Source organism: Mycteria americana, chromosome 13 (assembly GCF_035582795.1).
Source record: "Mycteria americana isolate JAX WOST 10 ecotype Jacksonville Zoo and Gardens chromosome 13, USCA_MyAme_1.0, whole genome shotgun sequence".
NCBI lineage: Eukaryota > Metazoa > Chordata > Aves > Ciconiiformes > Ciconiidae > Mycteria > Mycteria americana.
In genome coordinates, this window is record NC_134377.1 from 12,588,159 (window position 1) to 12,609,014 (window position 20,856).

Consider the following 20,856-nt stretch of genomic DNA (forward strand, 5'->3'; position numbering starts at 1 on the left):
AGTATTTGATGTAGATGTGCTCATGTCACTCTACAGCAATTGTTACCCATGTCACCTCTGAAAAGAACAAAGGTACTTGCAGTGTACAAAGCTATCCCGGCATGGCAGCACTGGCATTGTTATGTCAAATTACAAGTAGCTGTTGATTTTAAATGAGGAATGTAGTCTAAACTTACTTCTCTTTGTGCTGCAAGAAGCACCTGACAGCTGTTCCCATGGAGGAGCTGCTTTGAGCATTCTGATAGTATCTGCTCTCTAGCTTTTCATGAGGCATGCTACTTTGCTCTTCAGGTCATACAGAACATAGCAGGTACCACAGTAAGGCAAGGATTATCTGTCTCACTGTAACAGTGAGATTCACTCTCAAAGGTGTAGTCTCTGCTTAGCGTAAGCAGAATCTCTGGGGCGTGATAATGCATGGTTATGCACAACTAGCAAACCACTTCAAGGAGGGGAAATGCAGTAGAGGGGTGGACAGAGGATATTGCTAATGTGATGCTTATTCATAGCTACTGAGGCTTGGGAAGTGGTTGCTGATTAGCTGCTGTGAAGAGCAATTGTAGAACAGGAGCTGGTGGCATGGGAGTACAGCTGATACTTGGCATGTTCACCTAACCACACAAATTGGCCTTGTATGTCTTGGTGCTGCTGTGAGTAGGAGCGAAGCCTTACTCATTCAATGAGGACTGCAGTCAGCGGTACTGTAGACTGCACTTCTTGCCCTTTGCTGTAGATTTGCTGAGCACTTGTTGGGACTGTATGAAGTGAAAGGCTTGTTGCAAATGTCTGCATTTTTATATACTTGCTAGAACTGGGATCTCTCACTAAATTAGCAGACCTTGAGTTTCTGTTGCTTGCTGAGAACTTTCCTCTAAGGGAGAGGTCAGGTTGTTCATATAACTAAGTACCTCTACCAAAGAGATTTGGTTTAACTAGGAGTCATAGGAATTACCTGAGTAGAAAATAATGGAGCATCAAGTATTCATATACAGTCTACCACCTTATGCTAGTGGAGCTCTTCCAAGAGGTGTTCAACTTGAGGAAAAAATAGGATTATATTAGATCTTGTCCTGGAAAATGCTGAAAACATTCTGCTCACTTTTCTTCAAGCTAAGGAAGTCAGTAATGAATCAGTTTTAAGAGTGGCTTCTAATTACTGCAGTAATATATGTTAGTATAAAAAAATTTCTGAAGCCTGAGTTGATAAACTATAAATGCTATAACTCAGTTCTAGCTAATTGTTATAAGCAAAGAAATCTCCTTGGGTTCCCATTTTTAGAAAATTCATTTGAAATACAGTAGAGCATTTCCACATGAGCTTTAACTTCTCTTATAAAAATTAATTTTAGGATTGCCTCCAGTAATACGTATACTGCACATCTCAAAGCACAAAAATACTGGGTTTTCTGGAATGGGAGGTATTTTGATTTCTATCTGGCTTTCAGAAGAGCCTTTTACTTGGTCTGAAAGAATGCTGTTTCTATAATGCATGTGTAGTCCATGAGAGAGAACCTGAGGGTATAAATTGAAGCTTTCAAAAACACAACTGTAAAATAAAGTCTCAATTTAAAGATTACAAAATACATGTGCTGCTAGGCAGTTGAATCTCTAAACAGTGGAGCATTGCAGAAGGAATTTATAGACCTTTGTGGCTAATGCCAAGGGGTTCTTTACCTATGACTGTTATTAAAGGTATAGTCTTAACTGTGACTTATCAAGGGATAATTTAATATTTTGAGGCTTAATTAGTTCAAGATAGGGGGAAGTTGTTTCAGAGGAATATATTTTTGTGACTTCTTCTCATTGCATTGTTCAATTCTTTGCATGTCTTAGTCTTAAATGGGGAATTACTTAATATGGACTTACTAGGTTGTTGGCCCCTCTTTTTAGAAAACAGTAAATCAAGGATGGTAGAAATGTGCCCTCTGACAGTTTGTAATACCATATTTGTTAGTTGTAGAGGTTAGCAGTATTTCTGCACTCTGGATGAAGCTGTGGAGTACTTAAATGTTTACTGCAACTTAATTCTTAAAAATGGAGAATCGGAATAAAAAGCTTGAACTCTTTAGTTACGTTTGACTATAAAGGTCACATATTTAGCCTAGGGTTAAATTGAATTACCATTGTCTAAGTGTCTGATGTTGGTCTCTGTACCTTGTGACTCATGCTGGGGAAGACTGCATACTCACACCTTCCTATATAAGAGGGAGGCTGGAGCATATGGCCTGCTAGAGAGCTACAATATGCTGTAGCTCAGTCCCTGTTTGGGTTGTTCCCAGAGGCAAAACCCCAGCGTGCACTGTGGTTTGCGTGTATCTTGTGGTCTGCATGTAGCCATAGTGGTTTGCTTCACTGGTGTATTTAGGGCTGGTCCAAAGGTAGAACTGTCAGCAAGGAACTCTTTCTAGTTTTGTTGTAGTGTCTTTGCTTGTGACGGTTGACAAATAATTAATCTTTCCAGGCCTGTAATTACAGGATCTAGTGTCTGTTTGCCATCTGTATGCTGGGAGAAATGATTCTTGCCTAGTAGAGTGTATAAAGAGCTTGGAATTAATTAGCTGATTTCTGTACAATACTCTGAAAAAGAAATTGTACTATAGTTTTCCAGGAATGTGTTTTGTTTTTTTTCAGGTGGTTGATACGTCCAAAAGTATTGCAGATGTCCCGGAATGGTTTAAAGGTAGTCGTCTGAACTACGCAGAAAATCTTCTGAAGCACAAGGACAATGACAAGATTGCACTGTATGCAGCAAGTAAGGAAGAATTAATGGCTTGTATTTATTTATAGTTCACAGGACTAGGCCTTAAAACAGCTGTGCTTTTTATGAAAACCTGAAATAAACTGGCTTGGGTGAGGAGAAAAGAGAAAAATAAAGTCAGTAATTCTGCAGAATCTATGATGCAGCTCTGCAAAAAACAGCAAAACATGCTCTGGGAGTAGAGATGATTCTGAAAAGTCCTTGGCAAACTAAATGAAGCTTTCTTAGAATGTGCTTAACTGCATTAAGGTAGTGGAGATCATGCTGTGCTTAGCATCACTCAGTATTTGAGCTATTGCTTCACATTTGTCACAAACATTTGCCTAATGATTGCCTTCAGGAAGTATTTTGGCACTGTTGCTTGATATTGTCTTTCCCACCCTCTTTCTATGCCTTTTATCTTAGGAATACTAAGGACTACATGCGGCGTAGGTAAGAATTAACTCTGCTTTTGACAATACAGAAAGGAAGGACAGTTACATGCATGGAAGACTTGGAATTTCACTTTTCTGGAACGCTAAAGCTTAGTCTCAATTTTCATTATACTGGAGAAGATATAAGTCTCGTAAAATCTGGATATACTCATAATGAGGATGGTCATGTTAAGACAAAGTCCCTTCCCTATATCTGCTGACTTTGGTAGTTTTAAAAAATTATTCTAATCTCTGTTAGAAGGGATTACTTTCTGTGCAGGTGTGTGGGTGCTTCCTTAGGGAGTTGTATTCTGAACTTCCCTTTTGCTGGACCTAATCCTTATCATAAGACTGACCAAGCAGTGATGCTTCTTAATAGCTTAACAATAAACAATGCAGTCTTACAGCTTGTTAGCAGGGAAAATTATGCAGAACTATGGATTGATTGTGTAGGTGTTAAAAGAATAGTTTCTGGTTTCTGACACATGGAGATCAGTTTGAGTTACATATGTATTACTGTTGTTCTGATAGCTGTTTAAAAACAATGTGAGACAACAGAATTGTCTTCTGTAAGCTTACTGCTGAAGAAGAAATACTTATCAGTTGCATTTTACTGCTTAGAGGTATTGAAGGAAACCTCTCTGATCATATATATAAAACCAGCTACCAGTTCAGAGAGAATGGGAAAATCTGTGACCCAGTTTTGGTGTGATAAAAATTGATCTGGTGAAGTCTGGTAGAAATAGGGCTTGTAACAGAAAGCTGGCTTCAAAGTGATGAACTCATCACTTTCAAATTTTGAGATCATTAGAAAAGCTTCTTATGTATTATTTAGTGGGGAGAAAAATCAATGTAGTTATTGGGTACATCTTGTGCAACAGCTGAAAGCCAAACACTGATTAGTAAGTCAACTCTAAATGCATGTAGAATTGATGTGATTGATTTGTTAATGCTAAAAGCTAAACATGCAACTTGAGAAAAAGTGGAGTTAAATACTTGCAAATTCAAGTTATTGAAGGGATTATTGTCAACTTAGTGAATTATTTGGTTTGATATGTGATTACATTGCCCCTGTAGATCTTGTTTCTTGTTAGGAAGTCATGGGGTGTACTGGACACTCACTGCTTTGTGTCACATAATCACAGGTGATGATACCAACAGGAGCAAAACTATTTTCCAGTTGAATACTATATCAGTCCTGGAGTGAACGCATTTACTTCTCTGCAGTGAACAGACTTCCACCTGCATTTCTTTTCATGACCTTCTGCTGTATTTAATCTTCTTAAGATCTCTTAAGTCAGAGTATTTTTTAACCCCTCACTGCCAGGTCAGAGTGGTGTTTAGGGAACCTGTGTCAGATTTGTGTGTTTACTAGGGATGATTCTGTGGGAGCAATGTGGGTGTAATAGAGCACAGGAATGTAAATGTAACTTTCCTAAACAATTTCACTTGTCACTGGCTCTCACTATGGATCTCTTATTTGTGACTCCCTTCTCCTGGGGGCTTTAATCATGGAGCAGGATCAGAGTCCCATTCTCTGTTGTTCTATGGGAACACAGAATCTGTCAGCAGTCCCTGCTAAGCTTATGAACTACATGTTACATTGATTTTTGTGTTGTTTCCCATCACAACCTGCTTTTTTTGCTCCATGTAGGTCTAAATTTATTGGGATGGAAGTCTAAGAAGGCAAAAGAGTAAAAATACTGTTCCCTGCTTAAGGAAATCACTGATGGTAGCAGTTCTGCAAGGACCTGCTGTACCAGGGCATGCAGTACATTTTTTTTTTTTGCGACATCCTTGGCATATGTGTTTTCATAAGAAGTGCTGGATGCTGGAAACAGGACAGGCCAAATGGTTTGCAGGAGTCACATTGAGGAAGTACAGGAAGGGACCTTTAAGATGACAAACTTTGCCTTTCATAACATTTATATTTGTTCATTTTGTTTCACGAGTGATTTATTAATGGCTTACATAACATCTGATGTTCAGTACAAAAATGAAAACACCCTGCAGATCTTTTCAGAGATGAATGGAGTCCAGTTTAGTTTATTTGCTTTGTGGTATGTTGGCAAACGCAGATATTTAAAAAGCATATTGAAAGTCAGACCTTAGAAACTATATGTGCATGATTTCCTAGTCAAGGGTGACTTGCTGTAATAAAACCTAAAGTCAGCACCTTGCTGCCGCTTCCTAGACCTAATGAGAAAACTGAGCAAAAAGGGAAAATGAAGTTGTTCTTTCCATCTTAGAAAGTAGCCTTGGTGAGTGCAATCTATTTATCATGAATACCCTTCAAGAACACACCTTTCTCCAGTGTATAGTTTGCATTTTTGCAGGTATATATTCCTGTCTTTAAAAATGTCCTGGTGCCTGTGGAATGAATACTACTGACTAATAGTTGATTCCCATTAAAAAGAAAAGCTTGGCACAGCATAAGAGGAACTTGAAAAGTAAAAAGTATAATTATTAGTGGAAACTCTTCTCCTAAAATTCCTTGGTATTCTTTTTTGTCCAGAATTAGTTGTTTGTACTAGACTCTACTCATGTTGCAATGCATAATCTTTGACTGGTTGTTTTAATCTTCTTTCCTCAGAGGAAGGCAAAGAAGAAATCTTGAAAGTTACTTTTGAAGAACTGAGACAAGCTGTAGCTTTGTATGCTGCAGCCATGAGGAAGATGGGAGTAAAAGTAGGAGACAGAGTTGTGGGTGAGTAACTTTTTTTTTTAAAGGACAAGAGGTGAAATTTTCTTGCAATATGTAAGTAGTCAAGGTTGTAGAAACATGAATATGAAATACTATTTCACAGAAACATTCTAAAGAAAAGGCTCTTATGTTGCTATATTTACATTTGTATGAAATACGCTTCTAGAGGGAAGGAACCTGGATTAGCCTGCGAGTTCTCTAGCACTGGAGGGGGAAGGAAAATACCTCATTCATAAGCTTCACTAAGGTCTGCTTCATAAGCACTCTGTGGAAGTGGAAGTGATGGAGACTTTGAATCTTTGAAGCTTTTGCTCACAAGGTCTGGCAGATTGACACAGGGGTGATCTTGGAAATTACGGTCCTAGGTTGGTTGGTTCTGGTGCCAGCTGCCAATTACTGATCCCAGGTAGTATGGTGCACTGTGAATTGCAGTTCTTGAGGAATGGGCTTGTGCTACCTCTGCCACCAGTGCTTTTGGGAGTAGTGACTTCCAGAATGGTGGTAGTGAACTGCTGGTGAGCAGTAACTTTTCAAGTCATACCAATGCAGAGCTTAGTAGTTAGAACCCTGTGATCCTTTCAGTAACTCACAGAAATTTCTAGAGCAATATTTCCTGTCATAAGACTGTCATGTGCATTTTTCTATATAAACAGTTTTTTGTCTTGTGAACAGCTTGTACAGTATACAGTCCAGGCATAGAAAGGAGTTGCTGGCCTCAGCCCATTTATTTCTAAATTTCTGGTTTTGATCTTCTAGCTGAGCTGCTTCATCTCTGTACTTCATGTGCTCTGTAACATATGTTCTTTAGTTTTGTCAGTGTGGTGCAAGTCAAAACTGTAGTGTCCTTGAAGCTCCTTCATTCCTACCTGGTAGTTCTGCTGATCTGCCTATCCATCTTACTACTGGAATCACATGTTCTTTGAGCAATACTTGGCCATTATCTTAAGTATGTGTACTTTCTTATATGATGCAAACCCGAAGTGATGAAACTATTTGGTTTGTTTTCTGCATGTTACAAACCAAAACTCAAGCCCATGTCTTCAAAAACAGAAGGTTATGCATTATTATTTTTATTAAACCCACAAATATGACTTGCAAATGTAAATATACTTGAGGTCATACTTCATGCATATGATATGAGTATTCTATGGAACTGGTCACTGAACATTTAATTATCACAGCTGGTGGCTTGTTTTTTTACATAGAATTAGAGCTAAATCCTTAATTGAGTAAGAACCATCCAGCAAAGTCAGGAAGGTTTGTCTGAATGAAGACTTAAGTTAAGATGCTCTAATTTTGTCTCCTTTTTCAATCGTAACACTGTCATGTTCATATCTGACAACTTGTTGAGGAGCAACAGGCTCTGTCTGAAATCAAACTAATGAATAGGAAAACTTACACTCGACAAAGTTTGAGTATTTAGAACTTAAGTGTAGTGTTTCTTACTACCTGTCCTCTGATGTGTACATCAAATGGTAAAAGTGGGTTGTGTGTATTTTAAAAAGTTGCCCCAAAGACATTGGCAAAACAATACGTAATTATGCCTATAACTGGAAACTTGGACATCATGAAACCAATCAAAGTCCTAGTTTTTGTTGACCCCTTTTGATGCTTTCTGTAAACTTTGTCATCGTGAAGCACACAGAATGCACTCTTTTTTGACTTTTGCAATGAAATTTCTCCGGATGTGTACAAAACAGATTCAGATGCTCTGTTTTGTAGACTGATTGTGGGGATTTAATACACTATTCCTTATTGTTTTGTAAATAAAAAAGTCATAACAGGGCTCAGAACAATTCTTCCATATGTATTGCTGGTTATGCTAAACTGAAGGATTAAATCTCATGCATAAGTGGCAAAAGGACACTCTGTACCAGATTCAGATCCCATATGATGAAATGTGTTGTGGGAAAGTGATGGACAATGCAGACGAGTAATTACTGGTTATGTTCTCGTATTTTTGTGTGAATGAAAGCTCTGTGTGTGAACACACTATGATGGGGGAGGGCAGTAACTGTAAATTTGTGAGTAGCAACAGCTGTAGCTTTGGTGTGTTCCTGCAAGTAGAAACTTGCTATTCTTTGCTGCTGTCCTAATTCTCAGGTTAAAGTCCATTTCTTAGACTTTACATATTGATGTCTGATGCTAAATGAGAGGTTTTAAATCTCTGGGAAGAAAATACTGCTCACTAGGATAACAGATGTAATATGTTTATGACCAGGTGCAGTCACATTTAATGGGAACATTCATTCTGAATTAAGATTAAAGAATGTTATCTACATGAGATTGTTTTGTGTTCTAAGGAGCGAATTAGTCCTTTTCGCAACCTGGTTATCACTGCTAGAACTCTTCTAATCAAAACCAGTTAGAGATACTTTTGGGAAAAGACAACGTATGATGCTGTCACTTTGTGCTCATCTTGTGAGCAGTTCTTAGTAAGGTATACTATGCAGGGGAAATGTGCTCTCTAGCTGGAGAAAACATGCTATTGAAATATAGCTGTAGTCAGTGGTGCTAATAATTAAGCTAATAATGCTATTATCATTGTAACTTTAATAACAGGTCCTTTTAGTTAATGACTGTATTTTGCTTAGCACAGCTGGAGGCTGGCTGACTCTTGAATCTTGTTTGTTGTTTTGGCAGCTGGCTCACCTCTTATTTAAATTAAAAAGCATCGTTGACACTAAAAAAATAAGATTGTATGAATAAAATAGCGTGCTTTAGATACTGCTTATTTTTATCTGTACAGTTTTTTTACATGCTTGCAGAAGGTAGCAATTCCAAGTTTCTGTTGAAAATTCATCCTTAATGTCAGGGCTTCCTTCCACAGAAAGGGTAGGATTTTAACTGTGCACTTTGTCCTGTTCTTGGGAGAGAAAACATGTGTATTGACTCCAGAGGGAAGCCTGGAAGGATTTTTAGTGATTTCAAGAGGAGGCACAAATTGCAGTCTCTGGCTGTCTGGTGATGTTACTGTTATTTACAAAAAAAATCCCCCAACAACAACCAAACAAACCCCCTGCCCCAAAAAACCCAAATGAAAACAAATTAAAAAGGAAACAAATACATTGAAAATACAATGAAAAACACTATTTGGATCCCAGCTCCCTAAATTTCTGGAGTTAAGCTCCCATCATTTGAGTAAGCTGCAGCTCTGTTTTTTTCCCTCGGCCTTTTTGCGCATTTCCTGAGCAAAAGTTTCCTGTCCAGCAGTTCCCCAGCAGTGACCTTTCTGCCCAGCTGCTGTAGGTACCAAGTATCTGTGCTGGGTCTCTCGAGCATTTCAATAGCTTAAAGCACATCTTTACGAGCAGTTATAGCTTATTTGTGGAAGCAGGCTTGCGTTGTGCTTACAGTCCTTACAAAGGCCTTTACTTTTGATCACAGAAAAGATGAATGAATCTAGGCAACCTCTTTGTTTCCTTAAAATCACGGTATGTTTTTTGGCTCAGGTAGAGCTTTTAAAATTATCCAGAGTCTTCATGTGCCTTTTGTCTTCTGGGCAATTTCTCACATTCTTCTTTTTTCCATGCTGCCCTCTTACCCTAGCTGGTGAGAGACTCTCTTCCTTATAATCTGCAGCCAGATGAACCTGTATCAGCTCCCAGCAGTTGAGTTGTTGCACAGTTCCCCTTCCCCCTCCTTCCCTTTGCCTGGTGCCCCCAGTCCTAGACTCCTGCCTCTGACAGATTGCTTTGCCTTGGGCAAAGCAGTAGTCTATATCTAGGGAGAACTTCCCTCTGAAAGAAATCTGAAGGAATTTTTAACACCAATCCAGCTATTTAGAGAGAGGTATTTTAAATTGAGTCTCAACTTTTCATATGTTTCTCTGCTATGCCAGAGGATATTGGCAGTCCTTGGAAGAGCTAAACTGTAACATTACAGTCAGAGGTTGAGGCTGGGGGCTTTTCTCCAAATCCCAAACTGAAATGGGGGAGAGATGTTAAGTGTTGGGTGGGAAAGTTTGAGACATACACCCACTTGTGGTATCAAAGATCAGGCTCTCCAAAGCTTGCCAAAATCTACTGGGACCTAATTTGTTCCAAAATTTATAGCAGATGGCAGAAGGAAGGGTGATTCTTCATGTGGTTTATAGCAGTAATAGAGGGCATGCTTTCACTGCTTCTGAAAAATCAGCTTTTAAATAGAAGGGAGATATTTTATTGATTTTTATTGTAGTTGCCTAATGCCTAGTCAGCCTGCCAGGTTCTGATGCCCTTTGTTGCCACTTTCTCTTAAAATCACTTAATCTTAAGCTGTTAGAATTATACACAAGACCATTAACATTGTTTTCTTGTGAATTTCATCTCCATGCTTTACTGCCTCTAAGACAAGACTACTTTAACTTTTCATTATATTTAACATATCCCCTAGTTTGTTCAATACAATTTATGGTTGCATCATGACAGTAATAGTATGTTGAAGTTGGAGGTGGGTGAATGTGGGTGGACAAGCAGCAATGTCAGCACTTTTTCAGTTTGATTTCATCCTAGTCTTCCCTTTCCATCACTAAGGAGATAGTACTTAATAGTAAACATAATTGAAGCAGATATGTGGTGAAACATATCTCCTCTTCTAAAGATGTCTTGCAATACTGTCAATGATGCTTGAATGGTTGGAAGAAACAGATACAATACCTAATGCAAGCTACACAAATCTGTTTTGGCAAATAACAATGACTGCAGCAGGAATAAAATAAAACGGAGTATCTGTGTTTTTCATCTCTGGATAGGTTGCTTCTATTATATCCCTGTAGCCAGCATTGTTCTATTACAAGTCAGCAGTTAAAAACAAACTAATCTTCCCCATGTGTTAACACAAAAAATCCTCAACAAAACATCAATGAATTACATTGTTTAAAGCTGGTATTTTATCTATAGTAACTGTATTAGCCCTAGTTGCTTACGTGGGTTTTAAAGCTAGCTTTGTAAGAAGATTAGCATGTTACTAATAGTCTCAGGCCACAGTAATGTTAGGTAGGATGACTACTTTAAAGTCCTAAAGGAGTATGAAATGCTATATTAACATCAAAAAGAGAAACTGGAAGTCTGGTCTTTGAATTGTTTATTCTGTTTGAGAGCTGGTGCAGATCAATAATATAAGCCATTGAGAGGATATTTCAGTTGCAGCTCCCTGCTTTCCTTCCTCCTGATGTGTTCTTTCAAGGCTCAAACTAAATATTTGATGCAGGGTACAAGTTCGGGGCTTTTTTAATTCAGATGACTACACATGTTTGGATGCTTCTGAGCACACACTTATTCTACTTTATGAAGGCATTAGATGCTTGCAGGGAATGTGTTCTCAGCACTCTGAGAAATGAGACTTTTGACATAGTTTCCAGTGTGATTATACCAGAAATTTTTGGACTACAATTTTCACCTGTTCTGTTGCTAAAGTGCTGTAGTGTAAATGAACAAATCTAAGTTTAATCTTAGCATATGCTAGATTAAGTAAATAGCAACTGACAGAAAATGCTGTCCTGAGCAGATCAGGCTGTAAGTGCCTCTTAAAAAAAAAATAAATAAATTCCATAAGTGTTTTTAAGATACCGCTTGTCCTGCTTAGAGATTTGTCACAGGTTTTATGTCAAAGTAAAGCTTTTATTTCTTTGTTGTTATGGAGATTTTATACATACTTATGAGTTGGGAGGAGTGCTGCTAGGCCTCTTGGTATGACATACTCTGGATTCCTAGTTGCTGGGGCTGGGTTCAACTCCTGTGTTTTGAGCCCTCTACTCAATTGCTTTCTAGTTCACCCAAAGAAGGTATTGAAGATCCTCCTCTTTCTAGTAACAGAAGTAGTTTCCACCTTTCTTACCAGCTTCAAGAAAGGGGTAAGTTAAGATACAGAGATAGAGAAGTACCTTCTGTAGACTTTACCTATGTTGACAAACGCTAGTTTTGATCCTTAGCTGAAATATTGTATGAAGGATCATGGAGGCTCTAGTTAAATATATGAACAAACATATGATGAATATCTAAATTGGCTGTACCATTACTCTTCTGTAGTACAGAACTTCTGTACATAGGTCACTGCTCTGTGACCCCTGATGTGAATCCAGCTAAAAAAGCTGGGGTTTTCATCCTCTTTGTTAGCAATGTTCCTGTTTACCAAGTTGTAGACACTTAGGACCTGTGTCAGCCTACTGAATGCTTTGAAGAGTCAGTTGATATCTTAAGGAGCACAGTCAAATGCAGGGAGTTTTACATACATGACAGTTGCTGTAATTGGTTTGCAGAATCTCTGATGTGAGAAAGGGAGAAACTGTTTTTATTTCTGAGAATCTAGTTTTAATCTGAAAGACTGACAGGAGAAGTATCGTTTGTGTCAGAGTTGGGAGCTGTCAAGAGAAAAGCAACATTTCTTACATTGCTGTGTTTGGAGGATCTCTTTCCAGAATAGAACCTCATTTTTATTCGTAATACCTGGTGCTGGGGTTAGGACAAATACATGAAAATCCCAGCGAGCAAGCAGGCTGGCTGCCTGCAAGGATCAGGCAAAAATACAGAAATGCGGAGTAAGTTGCCTTGCATGTTTCATACCTTTTGGCAGTTTTGGCTGATATCCTTTAGAACTCAAACACCACCTCAAAGCCAACTGACAAATGAAAGTAATGATTTCATTGTCTGGCTCACAATAATAAGCAGAGACTTGTGTTCTTGCCTTGAGGGCTTTTGTAGGAGTGGTGAAAAGGAGAACTTGGCTTATAATAGAACTGATGCTTGTAAGGTATGGCAAGGAGTAACTGCTCCAAAGCACAAAGAGACATCTCTTAGTTTTCATTGCACTCTGCCCCCCTGATAGTCCTATCTGAGAAATGCTCAGTGGAAATGTTTGGCATCAATTAAAAAAGAACTGCTTCCATCACATGAAATGACATTTTTAGTCTGTTCTGGTTCATATTTCAAATTATTGTTCAGGGAGGAAGATTTCTCTTAAAAGAAAAATCACTAAAATTTTGGGATACTGTACCTTGTATCATGAACCTTGACCCTGAGGAAAAAATAGCAAAATAAATAATGCCTTTATGGGCTTGAGGTTTCACTGCACTTTATGTACTTAAGAACTTCACTGAACAAAACACCACAAACCGTAGGCAGTTCTCGGGAGTAATTTGTATCTTAACATGTTATGAGGTTTTTATTCAGTTGTGGTTTTTTTTTCCCAGAAATTGTTGGGCTTAAGTCATAATGCCATTTTCAAAGTTGCTACTCCCAAAAGCACAACAGCTTACAGATTAATTGGTCAGGCTGGTTTAAGAAACTGATTCCACTGTTTTTTGAATTGTGAAGAAAAATCTCAGTTTAAGATTTACTTCTAAAGTCTACTTTTTACAAAGTTGAAAAAGGATAGATTTTTTCAAGCTGTGTAGACAAACTGCCAAAAATCAAGCTCAGTACCCTGTACTTGATAAAGTTAATGTAACAGGAATTGCTACTAAGATCTGATAAAGTTAAAGTAACAGAAATTGCTACTAAGATCTGTGATCTTAGTTCCTGTCCTGAAAAGTACATCCATAAATATCTTTCTTTGAAAAGCACCTAGCACTAGTGAGTTTTTGCTGTCTGGTAGATACTTGTGGAGCACCTGCAACTTGCACTGCAGTCCAAGATCTGTCAGTGCTCACCACTTTTGTTAAACAGGTTGGAAAGCATTTTTATTGCCATTCAAGTTTGCTTTCAAACACTGAGTTAGATGTCCAAGTACTGCAATTAGACCTGTCATGTGCCTTTCTTTTAAGTACTTGGACATCTTTTTGGCTGCTTAAGAAGGATTATCTGAAACTCCAGATCTTTGATCTACTTTAGTGTAGTTTGTGAATTTCAGTTGCATGTTTTCACTTGTGGGTTGGCTTCTGATCAGTTGAGAGTCAATCTTGGCCACCCAGCACTTTCTGGAGAGTTGCTCAAATTGAGCCCACTGAAAGTCTAACTCTCTTGACGTTAATTTCTTCTGTATGCCTTTGGTAAATTGAATTTAAATCTTGAAATCTTGCTTCAAGCTAATGAGATAAACCTGAAGAGCTGCATTTGTGTGGGAATGTTCCAGGGCTTCTCCCCCTGTATTCCCTTATCAGCTGAGACGCTGGTTTTGCTTGCTTGTGTTTTAAGATTCTGGCAGTGTCTACCAGACAATGTTTAGCTTTGTAAAGCTGAATCTCTGCTTTTGAACTGAGTACTTATAATCTTTCCTTCCAGATACTTGTTCCTTCTCTAATGGGTGTTTCTACAGACCTGCTCTATTCCCCTGCATGGTGCTGTATTCTTAGTCTCTATATACCCTATTCAATCCACAAACTTACACTCTTTCCCAGTTCTTTTCAGCGTGCTGCCCTCTTATCCTGAAAGTCTCATTAATTAAGCAGAAACATTTGTAAATTGGGAGTAACCTTGTAGATACAAAAACTAATACAACTATTATTTCTAATTCCTTGTATAACTGATTTGACTTCAAAGGAGGACATTATGATTGTGTGGAAAACTTTAAAGGATGCTTCAGTCTAGGATTTTTTTATTTTTTAATCAGTTTAAAATGGCTATTGTATAAATTATATTTACTGTAAGATTTGATATTTTTTAGTTTTCTTCCATCTCTAACCATTCAAATTCTGCCATAGGTTATTTACCAAACAGCATTCATGCGGTGGAAGCAATGCTGGCTGCTGCAAGCGTTGGTGCTATCTGGAGTTCAACGTCACCAGACTTCGGCATTAACGTGAGTAGCCTTATTATTGCCTGTTGCAGAAAAGCTATCGTGTTTCAGACAAATGTGAAGGTGATAAATTAAAGTGGCAGGATACACTCTGTTCACTTTAGTCTTACTGCCACCTTCTGGCACAGCCAAGTACACCAGATTTTTTTCTAGCTATCGCGAACTGAACGAAGACCCATGCTTTCAGTTGTCAGTAATGACTTTCAGCATAGTAATTTGAGTATCTTTAGCTAACTCACTGTTGGGATATTTTCAGGCAGAATCCATAGTCTTGGTGAGCTTTTATTATATTAAATGTGCAAATGAGCAGCAATGCAACAGAGTTGTCTGGGGCTTGGCCCTTTCTTCCCAAATCTTTCCCCAGGCTGCTTAGCCATAGTCCAGTTCCTGTGCTTAAGTAGTCCCTTCCTCTGCCTCCTCTGTGGGTAAACTGAGCAACACCCCAGTTGGTCTTTTCCAGGAGGCTTTGTCTGCCAACAAGGTGAGGAGTTTCAGGCTAATATCACTAACCTGTTTAACTTTTTTTAGTGTAGGAATAAATGCTGTGTGTAAAATATGGTAAAAATTACCATGATATCCAAAGAGACGTTAGTGTGCCCTGGAAGATTTGGGAATATATTCTGCTTTCTTTGGAAAGTCTTCAGCACACATCATAAGCAGTGACAGATACAAATCACTTCTAAAATGGAGTGTTGAACCTTTCTTCTATCTAAAAGCTTGCATGAAAGCATTTGGAGAATGTACTGTTTGTGCATTGCAGAACACAGAAAATACTGAAGTTTTTAGGTAATATATACCCTCAGTTTCGGTGTTTAATCCCAGTAGCTGGTTAAATGTATGGAACTGTCATCTCTGGATTAGCACTAGAGGGCAGCAGCATTCCACTTTCTTACACTTTTGAGTGTATCATTGGGAGAAACGATTAAAAAATCATTACAGCATGTAATGATCAATCTGTTCTACAAATATTTTCTGCTTGCTCAGAAAATGATGGTATGGAATATTTTCTTTGCAATGTGATTTGATCTCTCATCTGGGGGAAGATTGTTCATTTTGCTTGCATTACAGAGTACTGGTATGTTTTCTGTCCATGTTGATGTGCTGTTATTTTCAGTGCCCAGCTTTATTTAGTTTTTGTGATAGTTTTTTAATGAAGCTTAGCCTTCGAGCAGCAGTGCCATTGATATCATTTATTCTCCTTTGGCTTGGCAGCATGTGTTGGCATGAATCCAAACCCTAAAATCTTAAGGGAGATCAGCAGTGGTCCTCAGGGATATTGGCTTCCACCTTAAGGAAAAGATATTCCTCCTTCTGTGCAGTTGCATTAGTCCTGTTAACATAAATGAAGATTTTGTCTGTGTTTGGGAAATAGTGTAGCATTTTCAACATTTCAGATCCAATTGTGTGTATGTTTTGTGAAGCTTAGAAATGTCACTTTTCAGAAGTGCCTCCACATTGCAGGCTCTGAATGCCATACATCCAAAGACTTTGCAAGTGTTCAGGAAGTCTGCTGTCAGAACCAGTGAGCTCCCTCCCACGCAGAATGCCACTCTTGGCAGCTTTTGCTTCATTTCTCTAGTCCCTGTTATCCATTTACGTATATTAATAGGAAAGTGGATCTTTGTGGCCTGTGCATAAGAAATTGTTGGATATGTAAGTTTAAAAAGAGGCTCTGCTCTTAGAACTATGTGAGAAGCCTTTGAGCCCTAGCAAAGTCAGTGCAGCTCCATTCACAGGGCCCTGCACAATTTTTAGTACTGGATTTGGGGCTTATAGAATAGAATGAGCCATATCTGGTATACCTGTGCTTTTCATGAAAGCAATTCCTTGCTGAGCCATCTGGTTGGATTAAAGTTCCAATGTAGCAATTACATGTTCCATCTGTTTGTATTGCCTTTGTATCATACCAGGCTGCCCTGTGGGATTTGATCCTGCTAGTGCTAATGAATCCAACGGGGTGTGTTAGCAGGATTAGTAAGACCCTGAGAATTGTAGTCATCTCTGTTTCTGATTCACACTTGAGATTTGATTCTTCTGTTAGAGTACCCTTAGTCCTATTATTGGTCTTCATTTTTAAACATCAGGCAGCATGGATATGGGGTACGTATGCTCTGTGCTCAGCATGAATGTGCATACACATGTACATACACGCACATGTATATACATGCACACGCTGTGTGTAATTTGGCTGCTTGGTCCATCCTTGAAAATGGTACAAAGAAGTAGGTACGATAAAGCAGAAAAGAATGCAGAAAATTTTATTTCATATGCCCTTAGAAAGTCACTTTAATAAATTAAATGTACATTTCTGAGATTGTTAGCTAATGCATTAGGGGCTTCTTGAAAACTTCTGCCACTGAAACAGATTCTGGTGATTTCTGTTTTACACTAATTGATAAAGTTAGGTGTCAGTGCATTGTCACTGTATTTTCTTATGATGTGAACAAAGGAAAGGAAATGCATCTTCAGGTGACAGGAGAGAAAGCTGTGAAGTGATATATTCAGCAGAGACAGTTGCGTATTTATATTTAGTCATATCCCTGTACCTTACCTGTGGTGTTCAGTGAGCTTTCCTAAAAAGACAACATGGAGAAGCTGTCAGGACAGGACCTCTGTACTTTTGCAGTAGGCTTTCTTGCAACCCTGACCAGCCCAGCTTGGAAAGGAGGCGTTTAATAGAGATTAGCTGATTGTGATGTTTTTGCACTGGTCTTTTGATTTGGTAATAATTTGTCTCCTTTTGGCTGCAAAGTAAGAGGACAAAGCAGGAGATGGAGAAGAATGAAGAATGCTGGGAAGAATAAGAACATGACTGAAGTCTGATTTTTGCAACATGATTTAGGAGATTGTTCTTGAGTTAGTTGACAATTTTACAGTATTAAGTGATCTTGTAGTTCTTAATGTTTCAAGTAGTGTAGCTAGAGAGGGATGAACATTACTGTGTGCTGAGAGCTTTTAGTAAAAGGATTTGTTTCTTGTTGTTGAATACAAAAAGACCCATTTCTGGTAGGCTGTTCTATGCAGTGTACCTGGAAAAAAAAAATAAAAGCCAGAAGGGTTTTTCTCTCAAGTATGATTATAGCTATGGTAGATTCCTGAAAACAGTGTAAGCTGGAGGAGCCACCTGAAAACTTAGCATTTGAATGCGTCCTGCCTGAGAGGTTCTAAAGGAGCTGTGGTAGTTTTTTGTTGCTGGTATGTATGTGTGTTTTCAATATCTAGTTGTTCTGGTAAAAATCAGTGGTACAGTTTCCTTTGTTAATCGTAGCAGAACAAAGCTGCCAGTTCATGTGAAGTGCCACCTTGCCATATGATAAACGCATCTTCCAGAAGACAGGTGGTGTTCACGTTTCCCCCCATGCAGACTACCAAACTGCTGGTACATTGTCAAAGCAGCACTGGGGGCAGTTTACAAGGGCATATAGAGCACTTGCCTGCAGATGAAGAGGAGTCTTGTGGGCCTTCAAGTTAATTAAGTGCCTAACTCCTGCTCACATCACAGTTAGGTGCTTATCTTTAGATGAGTTTGTCTGATTCTCAAGGTGCATTTTTAACTACTTAGATAGCTTTGTGAATTTGATCCTTCAGTGAACGATGTTCTGTTATCTGTGGTGATTTTATTTTTGTTATTGGTTGATGTATTTGGGGGTCATGAAATAGTTTGTTACAAAACTGTTGTACTTTGAAGATCTTGAGTGAGTGAAAGACAAGCAGGCAGTCTTTTAACAGTTCTCCTGCTAATTCCTGCCCTTATTCCTTGCTTGAATTGAGCATCCAGTGGGTTTTCCTACTGTAGTGATTAATTTCATTTTTTAACTTGTTTTTCTTTGTCCCTAGGGTGTGCTGGACAGATTTTCCCAAATTCAGCCTAAGCTTATCTTCTCTGTTGAAGCTGTTATATACAATGGCAAAGAACATAACCACTTGGAAAAGCTGCTTAGTGTGGTAAAAGGTATTTCACTGCATACCATCTAGTCTTAGTTATGGTGTAGTTTTGTGAGCACTCAAAGCCTGCACTGCCATTAGAAGTGATGCTTTTGACTGCTTGTCGCTGTCCTTCCTCCTGTACAGTATCTTTGTGGCCACGTAGAATTTCAAAACTGATTTGAGTAAAAACTAACCAGTCTTTCGTGTAATTCTAACAGTCTTTTCCTAGCTTAAATATATCACCATAAATTAGTCAGCAGTATAAGTGGGGGAACAGGGACTGATGATACTGGGTTTTTTTAAGCCCAAGTGAAATACTGCTGAAGACAAATGAAGAGGTATTACAGCATTAAAGTTTGCAGACTTACACATGTATTTTTAAAAGGCTGGCAGTATTGAGGAAATTATATCTTAGGTAACAATGTAGTCTTTTGGGTTTTCTTAACATTTAAAACTATATCCAATACTTGGTGCATCAGAATTATTTCTGTTACTTAGTGCCTTACACTGTATGATCCAATCAGACAGAAAAGACCTTTGGCTTATGTAACTGAATGTAGGAAATAATTTTTTTTCTTCTTTCTTCCAGGGCTTCCAGATATAAAAAAAGTGGTGGTGATTCCATATGTCTCCTCAAGGGAAACCATAGATATTTCTAAGATTCCAAACAGGTAATGGGAGCTTTTGAGGTGTGACTGTCTTAATGGGGATGAGATGGATGCTGATAGCTATTGAAACTGCCTGACCTCTTGAACTTGCAAAAGCTAGGATTTAGCCAGATTTCTTAATGTGGGTCCAACTTCATACTGAAAACAGAAGTAGTGTGTTGCTGCAGATGTTTTGCTTCAAAACCACTGTTGGTATTAATAGTTCTCAAATGAAGGCAAAATTCAATAGTGTATAGAAGGGAGAAGAAAGTGGCTTCCAGAAATGAACAATTAATAATATAAGTGACATTTTTAGACATAATTTATTTTGCTTATTTACTGGTCTAGATTACGTATGTTAGGTACCTTTTGGAAATGGTTGAGTTCCAGACTTTGTGTGAGGGTCAGATTGTTCCAGTCTGCTTTGAGCTATTAAGGCTGGCAGCTAATCATAGGTGCAGATTTATTGGCTTGATTTTGTTGTTACATCTCAATATTATACTAATGTTTTATTTTAAAACAGGAGGAAGAAACAAAACAATTAGCAATTCAAATAGAGTAGAAAGACTAGGAATAAAAATAATATATATAGTTTGAGTATATAGTTTATTGTAAAAGAACTGTTAGATACAGAGGTAGTCTTATGTATGCGCTGGGGTAATGCTTTAAAAAAAAATTTTGAAATGTTCATTTATTCTCCTCTTATGCAGTGTCTTTTTAGAAGACTTCCTTGCTACTGGGAAAGGAGACCAGCCCCCCCAGCTGGAGTTTGAACAGCTGCCTTTCAGTCATCCTCTCTTTATCATGTATTCATCAGGCACCACAGGAGCACCAAAATGCATGGTTCATTCAGCAGGGGTATGTCTTCCCTCCTGGAGCTGCACTATCTATATATAACTACCTGGGTTATATTTTTCCTTTAACAGTATCATATCATAATGTACTTTAAGGAAGAATTGATTGCTGACAGTTTTTCAGTAACTTGCAATGAAACTGTCTATTTGTACGTGACTGTTTGAAAGCAAATATGGATTAATAAGGATATAAAATGTGGTTTAGAGATTGGTGTGGAGACCTTTCAGAGATTTCAGCTATTTCCTGGGAGCAAGTGTCTGTCACAAAAGCACTAGTAGAACTGGCCCAGCTGATACTTGCAGAAAAAAGGCCAAAGAACTTGAATTGGGTGCTTGGAACTGATTTTTGGACACTGTCAAGTTGAGGCCATAGGGAGCTTGCAGGTTTTATCTAGAATTTTTTTTGACCTTAAACTTTACTCCCTATGTTTATCAGTTCAGAGCATGTCATCCTCATCAATCGTTTTTAAGGAAGGAAGCCAGAAGGTTAGCTATCTCTTTGGGTGTAGGTTTTGTTTCGGATGGAAGCTTTGCTTTAGGCAGTGTCTTGTTGTGACTAAAGGTATATACGACATTACTGCCAAAATCCCCCATGCTCACATGCTTTCCACTTACAATTCATGTCCTAACAGTTGTTCTAGGCAACTCATTAAAGTTCAGGAAGTGACTCCAGCAGTCAGGCATAGTGTTGAAACTTTAACTCTGCCATTAGTATAGTCCTTAATAAAAGGCAGGGCTTTTTCCCCTTAAGGCAGGCAGAATGTGTTGTCTAGCGCATTTGTACCCACTTGTATAAATTAAACTGCACAACTATTAGCCAGCGTCCACTGTTTCTGCTATT

At 38.4% G+C, this 20,856-nt stretch overlaps 1 protein-coding gene across 1 annotated transcript in view; it reads left to right on the plus strand.

Annotated features, from left to right (window-relative positions):
- The window catches only part of AACS (acetoacetyl-CoA synthetase), a 44,041-nt gene that overhangs the window by 5,583 nt on the left and 17,602 nt on the right, over positions 1-20,856 (plus strand). The window contains exons 3-8 of the mRNA XM_075516271.1: positions 2,632-2,752; positions 5,765-5,878; positions 14,493-14,590; positions 18,425-18,539; positions 19,104-19,185; positions 19,872-20,019. Coding sequence (XP_075372386.1) covers positions 2,632-2,752; positions 5,765-5,878; positions 14,493-14,590; positions 18,425-18,539; positions 19,104-19,185; positions 19,872-20,019 — 678 coding nt within the window. The remainder of the gene's footprint in view (positions 1-2,631; positions 2,753-5,764; positions 5,879-14,492; positions 14,591-18,424; positions 18,540-19,103; positions 19,186-19,871; positions 20,020-20,856) is intronic.